The sequence below is a fragment of the Electrona antarctica genome (genome assembly GCF_951216825.1).
Source record: "Electrona antarctica genome assembly, chromosome: 15".
Lineage (NCBI taxonomy): Eukaryota > Metazoa > Chordata > Actinopteri > Myctophiformes > Myctophidae > Electrona > Electrona antarctica.
The window spans coordinates 26498611-26511131 of NC_136796.1; the positions used below are offsets into that span (position 1 = coordinate 26498611).

General features: G+C 41.1%; 2 protein-coding genes across 6 annotated transcripts in view; both read right to left on the minus strand.

Annotated features, from left to right (window-relative positions):
• atp9b (ATPase phospholipid transporting 9B) overlaps positions 1-517 on the minus strand; it is a 47869-nt gene extending 47352 nt beyond the window's left edge. The window contains exon 1 of one of the 5 annotated variants that reach the window (XM_079522377.1): positions 404-517. Coding sequence is in view for 1 of the 5 variants with exons in the window: in XM_079522376.1 (XP_079378502.1) it covers positions 404-483 (80 nt within the window). In the remaining 4 variants the exon portion in view is untranslated. Of the gene's footprint in view, positions 1-362 lie in introns of all 5 variants that reach the window. The other 4 variants (XM_079522376.1, XM_079522379.1, XM_079522380.1 and 1 more) reach the window with 4 other exon arrangements.
• A 2798-nt stretch (positions 518-3315) lies between these two features.
• sall3b (spalt-like transcription factor 3b) lies at positions 3316-12313 on the minus strand (the record flags this gene model as incomplete). The annotated part of the gene is made up of 4 exons (XM_079522033.1): positions 3316-4054; positions 4464-4807; positions 5033-8011; positions 12229-12313. The coding sequence occupies 4 exons, from the start codon at positions 12311-12313 to the stop codon at positions 3674-3676; spliced, it is 3789 nt and encodes a 1262-aa protein (XP_079378159.1). The 3' UTR covers positions 3316-3673.
• Between the last annotated feature and the right edge of the window lie 208 nt (positions 12314-12521).

Genomic DNA, 12521 nt, shown 5'->3' on the forward strand with positions numbered 1-12521 from the left:
GGCAGGCGTACTTTACCCAGGTCATGAATAAGAGAAAATAATAATACGGAAAAAGCAATTAAGACAGAGAGGTGACATTAAAATCGCAGCTTTCATATTGTTGTGGGAGAGAAACTACGAAGTGAAACAACAGTAGATCTACAAGCTCACACCGCGTCGAATCGCGACGCGATGTCATCTTGTGGATCTGCTCCGATCTGCTCTTTTCAGCGGGCGACACCGTCGTACGATGAAGTATCGGGCCTCAGTGTCGATGACAACACTAAGCTAACGCTAATGGTGCCAGGTAACTGTGTCCACAAAAGGCCACTCTGAGCTGATGTCACTGAGCCTTTCGACATTAAAACATTGAACACACGAACCTTAAGTCTTTCTCCGAAGACTCGGACTCGCTCCTGCCTACCTTGAAAGTCTCGAAGAGTTGTAATACGGGATTCTTTTCGAGCTCTTCCGCACCGGGTTTAACGGGATGCTGTCAGCCATCTTGGCTGGGGCAGCAGTACACGCGATGATGACGTCACTCACACGCAGAAAAGGAAGCAGACTGTTATCTGATCAAATAAAAATAAAGTAGTGTGCTGTGATTTGATTCTCTCTTTCTCTCTCTCTCTCTCTCTCTCTCTCTCTCACACACACACACACACACACACACACACACACACACACACACACACACAATTCATACATATACAACATATGTAACAGCCTGGAGAAAATAATTGGAACAGTGTCAGACTGTATACTGTATACTGAATACTGAATACAATTCTCATTTTTGTATCTAGGCAAAGAGAAAAATACCAAATACTGTGGAATAAAGGATACAAAAATGATAAAATACAACTTTGTATCTAATGCTCAGAGTAATAATAGCAGCATAGTGGTCCTATATCTGTCAAATAATTGATATCAAAATATTAGGCTACTTTATTGCTGCTGGTTGGGCCTTATTACATTTCTGATCCAGTCGATGCATCATCAAGAACCTTCCAGACACCAGGTCGTTTGGGACAGGTCTGCATGCTTTCTGAACCCAGAGTCAGAACTAAACATCGCTGATGATAACAGGGGTCATCACTCTCCGAACCCACCTCACCCCTGCCCACTTTGACAGGCTGGAATGGCTTAAGGTTACAGCATCTTGGAATGGGTTGCAATGGATTTTCCAGACCCACAGGATCGCACCCCGGTTTCTGGCGAGCCGCCCCACGTCCGAAACGGTAGATAAATGACAGAGTTACCATGTGGGGGTCCCTGGGGGTCCCCGGAACATCCAGACCCCCCAGGAACGCGCCCAGGGGGCCGGGCCGGTTCTGGTGTGCCGCCCCGTGACAGAGTTACCGTTTGGGGGTCCCTCTACTGTACCCTCTACTGTATTGTATACTGGCACACCCGAAATCATCATATATACAGTTAATATGTGCGTGTGTGTTTGTGTGTGTGTTAGATGGTGAAATACAACCATGCTGATTTCGTGCTCATACCCACCCAGGCACCCACCCAGCTACCCAGCCAGCCAGCCAGCCACCCACCCACACACATAGCTCCATAAGGGAGTGGTTGCACCACTCAAAAATGGTGGACCCTAAACAAGTGTAATCCACAGTAACAGCCTTTGTATTGAGTTGTGCTTTCATATGAAATGTACCCATTCTGCAAACTACTAATAAATACTTCAATCAATCAATCAATCAATCAACTATACTGAATGTCAAGTCTCCAGGTTTTCTTCAGAGTATGACACTTATTTACCATGACACTACGGAGTCCAACTAGTACAAGTCATTCTGAAATGTTTTATTTGTAAGGACCCCCTTAACTCTGACAGTTACAGACCTGTTATGGTCATTCAGGGACAACTCTTACTGTATGTGTTTCTGTAACATTATTGTCCACTCATTTTGTGTGTCCATGGCAAAAATTCAATTTTGACTAAAATGTCTACTACAAGCCAGTATGGCGATGACCCCTGCTGATGAAGCGGTGTTCTGTTTTTATGGACCACTCCACTATCTGGAATAAACTCTGGAAAAAACTGCATGTCTGCTGCAACTCTGTTAGCCTGTATACTTTTAAATCACGGCTAAAGAACCATCTCTTTGCCGTTGCCTTTTGAGGTTTTTTAATAATTTCTTCTGCACTTTGATTTATGATATAATTTATTTTGTATTATTCTGTATTTTCACTCTTAACTTTCACTTCACTTTCTTCATTTTCACTGTTTAATGCATTGTGCTTGAATGTCTTAATGATCAGTGTTTTGTGTTAAGGACATCGAAATGCTGTTAATGTTCTATCGTACAAATAAACTTCCTTCATGACTGATGAAGATCGCATAACGTTCTCTTGTACTAGCACATAATAAAAAGGCTTGAAATGTCTGTGCTGCTCCACTGTCCTCTCCTCCTTCTACAAATTCCCTTGCCTATACATATATTAAGTAGCGTTTATTACAGTACAATTAGAGACAAGCAATAGTGTTAGTATTGGTATTCACTGAGCTAAAGCATTCTGCTTATCTCTTATTAAAAAAAATTATAATCACATCCTTTGTGTTTACTTTTTATTTAAGTAAATGGCATATGAACCAGACAGAAAATATTCTCATTCAGTCTTCGATTTCGGCCCAAAAGAATCTGTAAAAATATTTTCTGTGGGTAAAGGAGATTTCCATTGGTGTCCATCTAATGCAGTCTAGAAAAATAGTGTCATTAACCTCTCATTGAAGATGCCTCTTCCTTATTTCAAAGCAAAGTTTGGGGAATAATGTAATGTTGTTAGGCCAACACCAATAATTAAACAAATAAAATACATTAAATATATAAAAACATTATAACAAATACATTCTGTTTTTTGTGTATCTTTAGTTCTTTACACTATACAGTACTTGATTCTACTGTCTTATATAAGTGAATGATTTTATTCCAGAAATAAAAAATAATAGTTTACCGTATATGAAGGAAAATAAAATATTTTGCTGAAAATGCATAAGGTCAGGGAGTAAAGTAAATCTAGCAAAAGCAACTCAAAGTGGCATGCATTGCAAGCTGCATGAAATGAAAGACATCAACCCGTGTTGAACATTTTAGTCTGCTTAAAAATCCATTGTCTAGCTTGTTCAATGACATTAATTTTCTAAGCTATTTCCATTCAGTGTTTAAACATGAAATCACTTTAAACCCATGAAATGCCAAGCCAAGTGAGGTAGTGAACTTAACATAGACTGCAGTTTGTTCTAGTTTGTAGTCTAACTGTAGGATAGGTCATTGCAAATCAGAAATATACACATTTGAAATAACATTTTGTGCTTTGCACCAGCTAGCAGCATCGGGGGAGCTGTTCAGACAAGATTCTTGCAGATTCTTTGTATTATCGATTATATCAAATGTTCCCATTTTTAGTGTGACAACGAATCTCCTTCATAAGCACCATGGGAATTCTCAAATACAACTGAAACAACTTATCTAATGTATAGAAAATCCAAGATTCACAAATGACATGTCAAATAAAATAGTAAAATTTGAATATCCTACTACTGTATGCTTGTTCAATTGATAAAAAGTATTTTTTTTAAATCTGTATATAATACATTACATTACATAAGAACTGACAAGTTTTACAAATATTTCCAATGTAGTTTGCATAAAGTATCTATTCATCATTCATTTTTTATTCAGTTTATCCCAATTTCTTTACTGTCATCAATGAACATAGAAAAATGTCTGTTAGCTCCAAGTTCCATGCCTGTCTTTCCTAGACCGGTTATTGAGCTTCCAGCAGTGCTCACTCTGTCCATGCCATGGAGCTGAGGAATGCCTCTATTCTGAATCACGGAGATCTCATTGTTCCTCATGGCCAGGCCGCTGGTTATAGCAGCTGCGTAGCGGTTCCAGAATCCTGGGTCTACATTCATGGCTCGGGCTGCTAGGTCCTTCTGAAACATCTCACCAAACTTCAGGGCATCTCCTCCCAGTAGGGCCATGGGGTTCTCCACTGACAGCCGACGGCCTCTCCTAGCTGGGGCATTATTCCACATATGAGTGCCCATGTGAACCTGTAAATGAAGGGAGAAGAAGCCATGAAATCAACGTCATGAGCTACATATGAACCCAGGACCTTATGTGTTCGTATTATTACGTTAAGTAACAGCACTGGTATGTGCCCTGGGCTTTAGCCGTATACTCATATTCACCCTTGCACTCCTTATATTTTTTGTTATGTAGATGTTGGAATTTATGCTCATTGTGAGATATAAAGGATGTCAACAACTGTAAATGCACATATACTGTAAATGTATAGCTATAATGATTACATTAGAGAGTCTAATGTATCTACAGTCACAAATGCAAAACTTTCAAATACATTACATTTTTATCTATATAAATGTCTGACAAAAATAATAATAGATATCTTATATGAGCAAGGATTATAGTCTGACAAACAAACACAAACATCTACAATACCTTCAGATTGCCTTTAGTAGTGAAAGCTCTGCCGCAGATAGAGCAGACGAAGGGTTTCTCCCCAGTGTGCGTGCGCTCATGGATCTGCAGGGCACTGGCTGAGGAGAAGTTCTTCCCACACGCATTACAGTTGTGTTGCTTCGGGGTCCGTCTAGGAGCAGCAGGCCCAAGCAAGGATGTCATTCCTGGGCTTCCAACAGACGGATAAGCCGGAGGAATGTGGAGGCTAAACGGTGCGTGTAGCCCCTCGTTTGGGTTCTTGGGCTGATTGTGCCCATTCATCTCAGTTTTTATCATGCCTGATGCACTGCTACTAATCAGGCTCGGAATGCTCTGACCTGCAGGTGAAATTAAAGAAAGGAATTGAAGTTTTGTTTAAAACTTTTGTCAATAAAATATGTGTTGCAGTATTATAATTAATATATGGCATCATCATTGTAGTAGTTATTAATTAATACAAATAAAATAAAATAAAAACAAGTGACATCTCTCTCAGCGTTTAAAAAATACTTAACAATAACGATGAATGACTACTCAATGCGATGCGTGTAAAGCAAATATAGCCGTACCTCGTTCTCTGCTCAGATGAAATGGCATACTGTGGGGACCCTCCTCTTTCACACATGGTTTGCCTGGCTGTATTCCCCTCAGGTCCTGTGTCCCTCCAACCCCTGATGTAGAGGTAGGAGAGTCAGATTGCTCCCTCTTCACTGAGGCTGCCAAAGGCTCTTGAGAGTCTGATCTGCTAGTTGCCACTGGAGACTTGCTCACTCTGCCTTCAAAATTGCACTGTATAGGAGATACACTGGGAGAGCTGGAAGTTTCAGAAAATGTAGGGCTGCCTGCATTGTGATTTCCCAACTGTTTCTCTGTAAAAGAGCAATTAATAACAGCCCCACTGCCTATAAAACCATTAGCCAGTGACTTCATGCCAAAAGAGTGGTTCAGACCAACAGTGGAGTCAATCATTCTCATTTGGTTCTCCAGTGCTGCTATACTCGAAATAATGGCTGAGGACTTGGGGGGAGAATCACAGACTAATGCCAGGGGCTTGAAAGGACACAGACCTTCCTCCTCCATATTTTCTCCCTCATATTCCTCTTCATCGTCCTCGTCGTCCTCCATTGAAATGTCATCCATGAGGTCATTGTCATTGCTGCTGAGGCTGTTGAAGTTGTCTCTGTCTGCCTCCTGCCCCTCTATAACTGATGAGTCTGGGATCTGACCACCCATGTGCATGCGAATGTGCTGTTGCAGCACAACAGCGTTGGTGAACTTCTTCTGACAGATGGGGCACGAGTGTTGCACACGGAGTGGGGGGTTCTCTCTGTGAACACCAATGTGAGTTTTCAGGTTGCCTTTGGTGGTGAATGCCCTACCACACACCTTGCATTTAAAAGGCCTCTCTCCGGTGTGGATGCGGTAATGCATCTTCAGCGCACTCTGGCAGCTGAGGACACGGTGGCAAAGGATACACTGGTTGTGGTCAGTGACCCTTTTATCAATATTTTCCACCAGCTGCTGAAGCTTTGAGGTTTCAGATGTTTGCATAGTGTCCAGCGGGCTACCAGAGAGGAAGTTCATGTGCTCTGAGTTAAGTGAGCGAGGTGGGGAGTCTGACACAGGGGATGCCTGCATGGTGGGCTCTGGTGTGGGTGTGCTGGAGACAGTTGGAGTGGTGGTGCTTGTGGCCACACTAATTGAGTTGGCCATCATTCTTGCAATACAGTTTTGAGGCAGGTGTACCCCTTCTGTTTTGAAGATATTAGAGCCTTCATTCTTTCTGTTAGATTGGAGAAACTCTGAAACAGGAGGGATATTAGGCTCACTGCCTATGCGATTAGGTGACAAAGACACACATTCACCTGAAGCTGTCCTATAGGGAGATTTAACGGATGGTATTACACTTGGAGAGTCATTTGAGCTTCCTATACTGGTGAGAGTAGAGGACAACGGAACACCCATCGGGGTGGGCAGAGTTGCCACCACAGGTTTGGTATCCAGCCAGGAGGACCCTGGTTTTTCTGGAGGGAATGACATCCCATACGGAATACCAGAACTTGTTGGCACATTGTCTAAGTATTCTGGCACAGGGTAAGGGTTCATCTGAACATGAGGATACTTTTCTTTGTGCCTCTGGAAGTGGACCTTCAAGTTCCCCTTGGTGGAGAAGCGATTACCACAGATGTTGCACTTGAACGGTCTCTCTCCAGTGTGGGAGCGCAGGTGGATCTGCAGGGCGCTGTCGCTGCCAAACACTTTGGCACAAAACCTGCATTTGTGCTTGAAGAAGGGCTCCTCCGGGCCGGGCTTGGTGTCGAACAATGACACGTTGGGCAGCTTTCCATTCCTGTGCTTCATCAAGGCGGCAAGGGGGTCGAGTGCGTTAGCTGTGGCAGCAATGCTAGCCAATGGGTTGGGGAAAATGACGCTGCTAGGGGGGCTCTGAGGTAGAAACGAAAGGCTGGTGGATGGGCTGAGGAGGCTGTTCTGCCCCAGCGGCAATGGATTGGGGGAGTCCAGTGTCTGGGTACAGCTAACGCTGGTTGTGTGTGAGCCTGTATAAGGAGGCAGCAACGTGGACATGCTACCACTTGAATTGGATGGAGGCGGGGCCATGCTTTCTGAGGAAGCTGAAGTGTAGGGAGCGTCTCTAAAGTTGAATTGCACACAGGCTTCCATTTGTGAGGAGACTGGTTGCAACCTCTCCCGCATAGAAGACAAGGAAATGGAAGCCTGTCCATTACCGGCCGACGGCATCGTTCCCGACAGCGGCAGCACGGGTGGAGTGATGAGGCCTTGAGGTGGAAACGGATTAGGAGCCAGAGATAGAGCCCTGGAAATGGGGTTTAACGCAGCCTGTGTGGGCTGTCTGTTCATGATAGCTACCTGGCTCCGGATCTGCTCGATGAGCTGCAGCTGGTGGACTTGCTGCTGCTGCAGAGCCAGCAGGTGCTCCAGGATCACTGGGATGGCCGCGGACGCTACCTTCCCTCCGGCACTGCTGCCACTTATTCCCTGGGAGAACTGGGCTACGGCCACTCTGGTGCTTTGGAGGATCTCCAGCGTCACATTTGTACTGGGCATGCTGTAGCTGCTCGCGGCCGATGTCAGATGGGAAGGACTTGACTCTTGATGCTTAGGGCTGGAGGTGGATGCTGTATGTTTGTCCTGTGGCCAGTGCTCACACTCTGTGAGCTCATCTTGGTCCCTCGCCTCCTCCAAAGGATCCAAGCTGTCGTTGTCATTCGACACCAGCATCTCTGCCGCCTCAAGCCCAGTGTCTATGGATTCCACAACGGTAGAGTCGCTGGGCACCATGCTGGGAACTGGGGAGGGTCCTTCTGGGGAATCCTCAGAAACAGGCATGGTGTCCTCATCCTTAACTATGAGCACCAGAGGGTCTTCAGTGCAGACTCTCTGATGTTCACACAGTTCACTCCAAGTGGAGAACTCAGCACAGCACTTCTCACATATGTGGGTCTCCTCACTGCAATTGTGGCTCTCCCCTCCTCTGAGCTCCATCCTCTCAATGTCCCCAAGAACACCTGCAACATCAAATAAAAAGGATAAATAAATGTGTTAGAACAATTGATTTGAAGGGTAAACAAAAGCTTTCATTCACCAAAACTTAATCCGTTTTTTAATGCTCATATAATTGGCAAAAAACAATGATATGTTATATGTTATATGTTATAATTATATATAATTGATTTCTAGTTGCTTTTATATAATTCAACATAGCACCACATCTGTGATTGAAAATTGAGCCTTGAATAGACCAATCAAAAAGAAACTGCAAATAATATTTTTTGTTTATCTCCCTAGAAATACTGAGATTTATTGTTTATTTATTGTATTAATAACATTCAGATAGTGTCACGACGCTGTCAATCAAAGAAAAGGTTAGAAAACTGATTTGAGTTTTGTGATATTTCAAACTTTGTGGTAGTAATTTTCTTGTAGGTGTAGCTAGCTTCACCCACGTGGCACTCAAAAAAGGTAAAACCATGAATTAAATGTAAATACAATTTTTGTATACAATACAAGTTTCATTCTGACAGACTGTGAGACATCATCATATTTTCACAGGAAGTTAAGAGACGAAACAATAACAAACATGTAAAAAAAAGTGTGTTAAGGTGTGCTAAACAAAATTCCACTCTATTTGATAGAGATTCTGATTTCACAAGAAAGTGAAATGTACCTGAGAGCAATGAAAATATTTAATCATATACTGTAAAATAATCAAATTTGGCTGAAATATCATGAAACACAATATTTGTTTTATTCTCACGTTTTGTTTTAAAGTTTGTATTGTCGTTACAATGTTGTTTTTAATTAGATGTATACATTTGGTTGAAATTTTAAATGTTCTGAAATCATAGGCTTCATATTTAAGTAACCACAACCCCCCCCCCCCCCCCCCCCCCCCCCATATAGGCTACTGTATATTTCATTTTCTTTCATACTGAATATGATCTTTGATATCATATATTTAATTTTGCCTTACATAAGTGGAGTTGACATGTAGTGTCCCTCTTAAAAAGCTTATAATGATATGCTGTTACATCTGCTCAGGCTTTGGCCCATTAGGAAGCACATAGCAATACCAGATGGAAACAATCTGGGAAATTAAGGGAAATCATGATTACATACACTCCAACCTCCCATCTCTTCCATCTTTTTTTGTAAACATCAATGATCATTTTTGGTTAGATTTTAGTCAGAGTGACATACATTTGTAAGGAGAATGGCAGGTGTAATTAATTTGAAAGATTATGATAAACACAAAATAATGTTTTGGGATAATTATACAGTATAAAATCTTCATTCAGAAATATAATATTTTGATAGTGGCAGAATAAAAAAGTAGTAGGCTACCAATAAAGAAACTATACAGTGTGTTTTGTATGTGTGCCCTATTGTACAGTATACGCACATGCATGCGCACATGCATGCGCACATGCATGCACGTAGCCTACATGTGCTTATGCATGTGTGCATGACCATAATGTAACTATCAGGCACTTCTAAACAATACAATGTGCAAATCTATTGCCCCTGAGCTATATAAATGGTTATGAACATTCAAATCAGAAGTGCTGACTCAGGGTCAATAGGCCTACACTGCAGTGATTTTCACGAGATTCCCCACTTTATTGTAAAGTTAATGAGAATGTAAACAGAGATAGGTCATAAGAACAAACCCACATAGAGATACTAAATATTGTATAGGATATAGAAAGAAAAGATATATACAGTATAAGAACAGTTAGAAGACTGTATAAGAAAGTCGTAAAAATATCAGAATGGTCAGTCAGTCAGTCAGTCAGTCAGCATTTAGCTATTTTAAATATATCACCTGTCACCTAACATACCGTACACTTTTTTCCCCTGTGAGAAATGCATCACAATAATTATTTTTTCAACCTACACTTTCAATACTTCAATGAAGTCAGTGGCCCACAAATTGGGTGGTCTCAAGATCATCAAGGCGGTCCACCAAACACTAAGAACATCATAGCTTTTTTTAGATAAGGATGCATGCCTGCATGTTCTGAAATTAACTAAAATAAAATCAGATAAACAGTATAGCTTGATGTCCACAACACCTTTAGAAATATCAAAACCCCCCACACAGTTTCATAAACAACTTCCAATTCAAGATAGACCACCAACAAAAGCCAACAAAAGCCAACATACACAGTAAAATCAGAGTACAAATGGTTCCATTTGAACACTCTCAGGGCTAAATCAACACTCAGCATTTTACGGTGTAGGAACGGCGTGCCGATTTACGTCCACTACTTGTTGTGTAACTGACTGCTTAATGCCGTATATCCATGCAAACCCCAACAGTAATTCGGCACAGCATTAAAGCCCTTTCGCCTGTTTGGTCCTATAGGCTTCAGAGGTCAATGGCCCAGATGTACTAATTGTATTATGATCCTGACATGAAGCACTTGCCCCTAGCAGGGTGAGGTAGACAAAGGTTAAGTCAGCAGGCTCAATCAAAGCCAGTCTGAGAGATAGAACTCCCTCTGTCCCTCTGTCTGTATGGCAGGCTGGGGGTGCGACTGAGAAGGGCCTCGGTCCCCTCTCAACACCTTCTCATAGCCACAAATAATAAAGTGGCATAATAGCTACACTTAAGTGGCATAATAGCTACAGATACTGTAGTACTAAAGTGACATTATGCTGTGCAACAAAGCATGGCGCAAGAGCCATGATGACGAATGGCTGAGTTGCTCTGTTAAACAATCCTTTAAATGCATTTGATGAGAAATTATGCTATAAAAATTAACATAGACTAACGTGATCAAATTAGGTGAAAATAGAAACATATCCAAATAAATCATTTTCCATTAAGCTTTGCAAAGGGTTCATGTCTAGACAAAAGCACATTGTGGACAATAATCTAATGGCCCATATGCAATTTGTTTGGTTGTTTTGCAGGTCAAATGTGCAAGTACATTATGCTTTCAGGACAAAACTGACCAGACTATAGGTTAGTTTAAAAACTTTACTGTCTGTTGATTGATGGCCTATAAGTTACATATAGTATTACAAACAAAATAACATGTGGTCTAATTTCTGATTATGGTCGTGAAATTACATTCCAAACTCAGACTTGAAACTCAGATTTTTCAATATAAAAATGGTGTTTAATAAAACAATTAACTATTGTAACATTATTGCTACATATATGGAATCCAAACTAAAATATATTTACTTCAAAGGGAATATAGAGGCCTACTGTACACACACACACACACACGCACGCACGCTCGCGCACACGCACACACACACACACACACACACACACACACACACACACACACACACACACACACACACACTAGATTTAAATTATTATTAATTTAATAACATGATAACATTTTCATGCACAATAACCTATGAAATTATTTCATCTCTTTCTATGGGCCAAATACCAATAACCTCCTTAAAAGAAGAAATGTGATACCTAGCCTGTGATGTAGACTATTACAGGCCTATATAGTATTATAAACCAAATTATTATAAATCACTACAAGCAGAAGAGTGAGCTAATTTGATTAGAGCAAGCAATAGCCTTAATTAAAATTTCCATATTCAAATTAATTTCTCCTAAATAGCACTGGGTCGGTTACTTCATATCGTATTGTAATGTAAATAAGCCTACGTTGTCTTCCATTAAATGTAAATCAATTTTTTTTGACAGCTACAGGGAGGCCTTGGACGTGTTTGATAATATTCAATGCAATCTGTAAAGAAAGTTATAGACATCATACTATCGCCTATTAGTATGGGCTGTTATAGGATATGGAATATAATTTTTTTTTAAATATATGAATTCGATATTTTAGTAGCCTATTTTTCCCGTTAAAGTTTAAAGATATCCCATTTCAGGATAACGTGCCAAAAGTTGAGGCGTCTGATATTTTCATAGGGCCTGACGAGAAGAAAATATATATTTTTTAAAAGTTTAAAAACAGATCATTTGCAAATAAATGTTTTTTTTTCAAAGCCCAAATTGTATAGGAAATAAAACCTAAACTTTTGTAGACTTGATTTGACGTAAAGTAAATAGCCGTTTAAACTTACATTTAGGCATGATAAATGCAATATAGTGTATAGGCTACAATTAAAAACAAATTAAGAGATTCAATTGTTAACAGACAACCGTAGCCTATGCTCTAAAGTTAACAGCTGAAGTTAAAACAAGAAGAGACAGGTGTAACTCATTCACACATAGGCCTACCATGTTCTGAGAGGACATCAGGTTGTGCTGCTTCTTCTTCATCTGACTTGAGATGCTGCGGCTTGGCTTGTTTGCGGCGGGACATGTTGATAATTCTCGGCGAGTTGCTCCTGTCTTTTGCCGATTCATCGGCAACTAACAAATGGGACCCTTCAGCGAGAGTCGGCTCTGTGAAATAAGAGTATTAGCTGGTGTTGGCCGTGGCGTGCGGATTGCGCATGTCGGCGTAATTATGATGGAGGAAGGAAGGATAATGCTTTACGACTCTTGCTGCCCTTCGATAGGTGATTGGC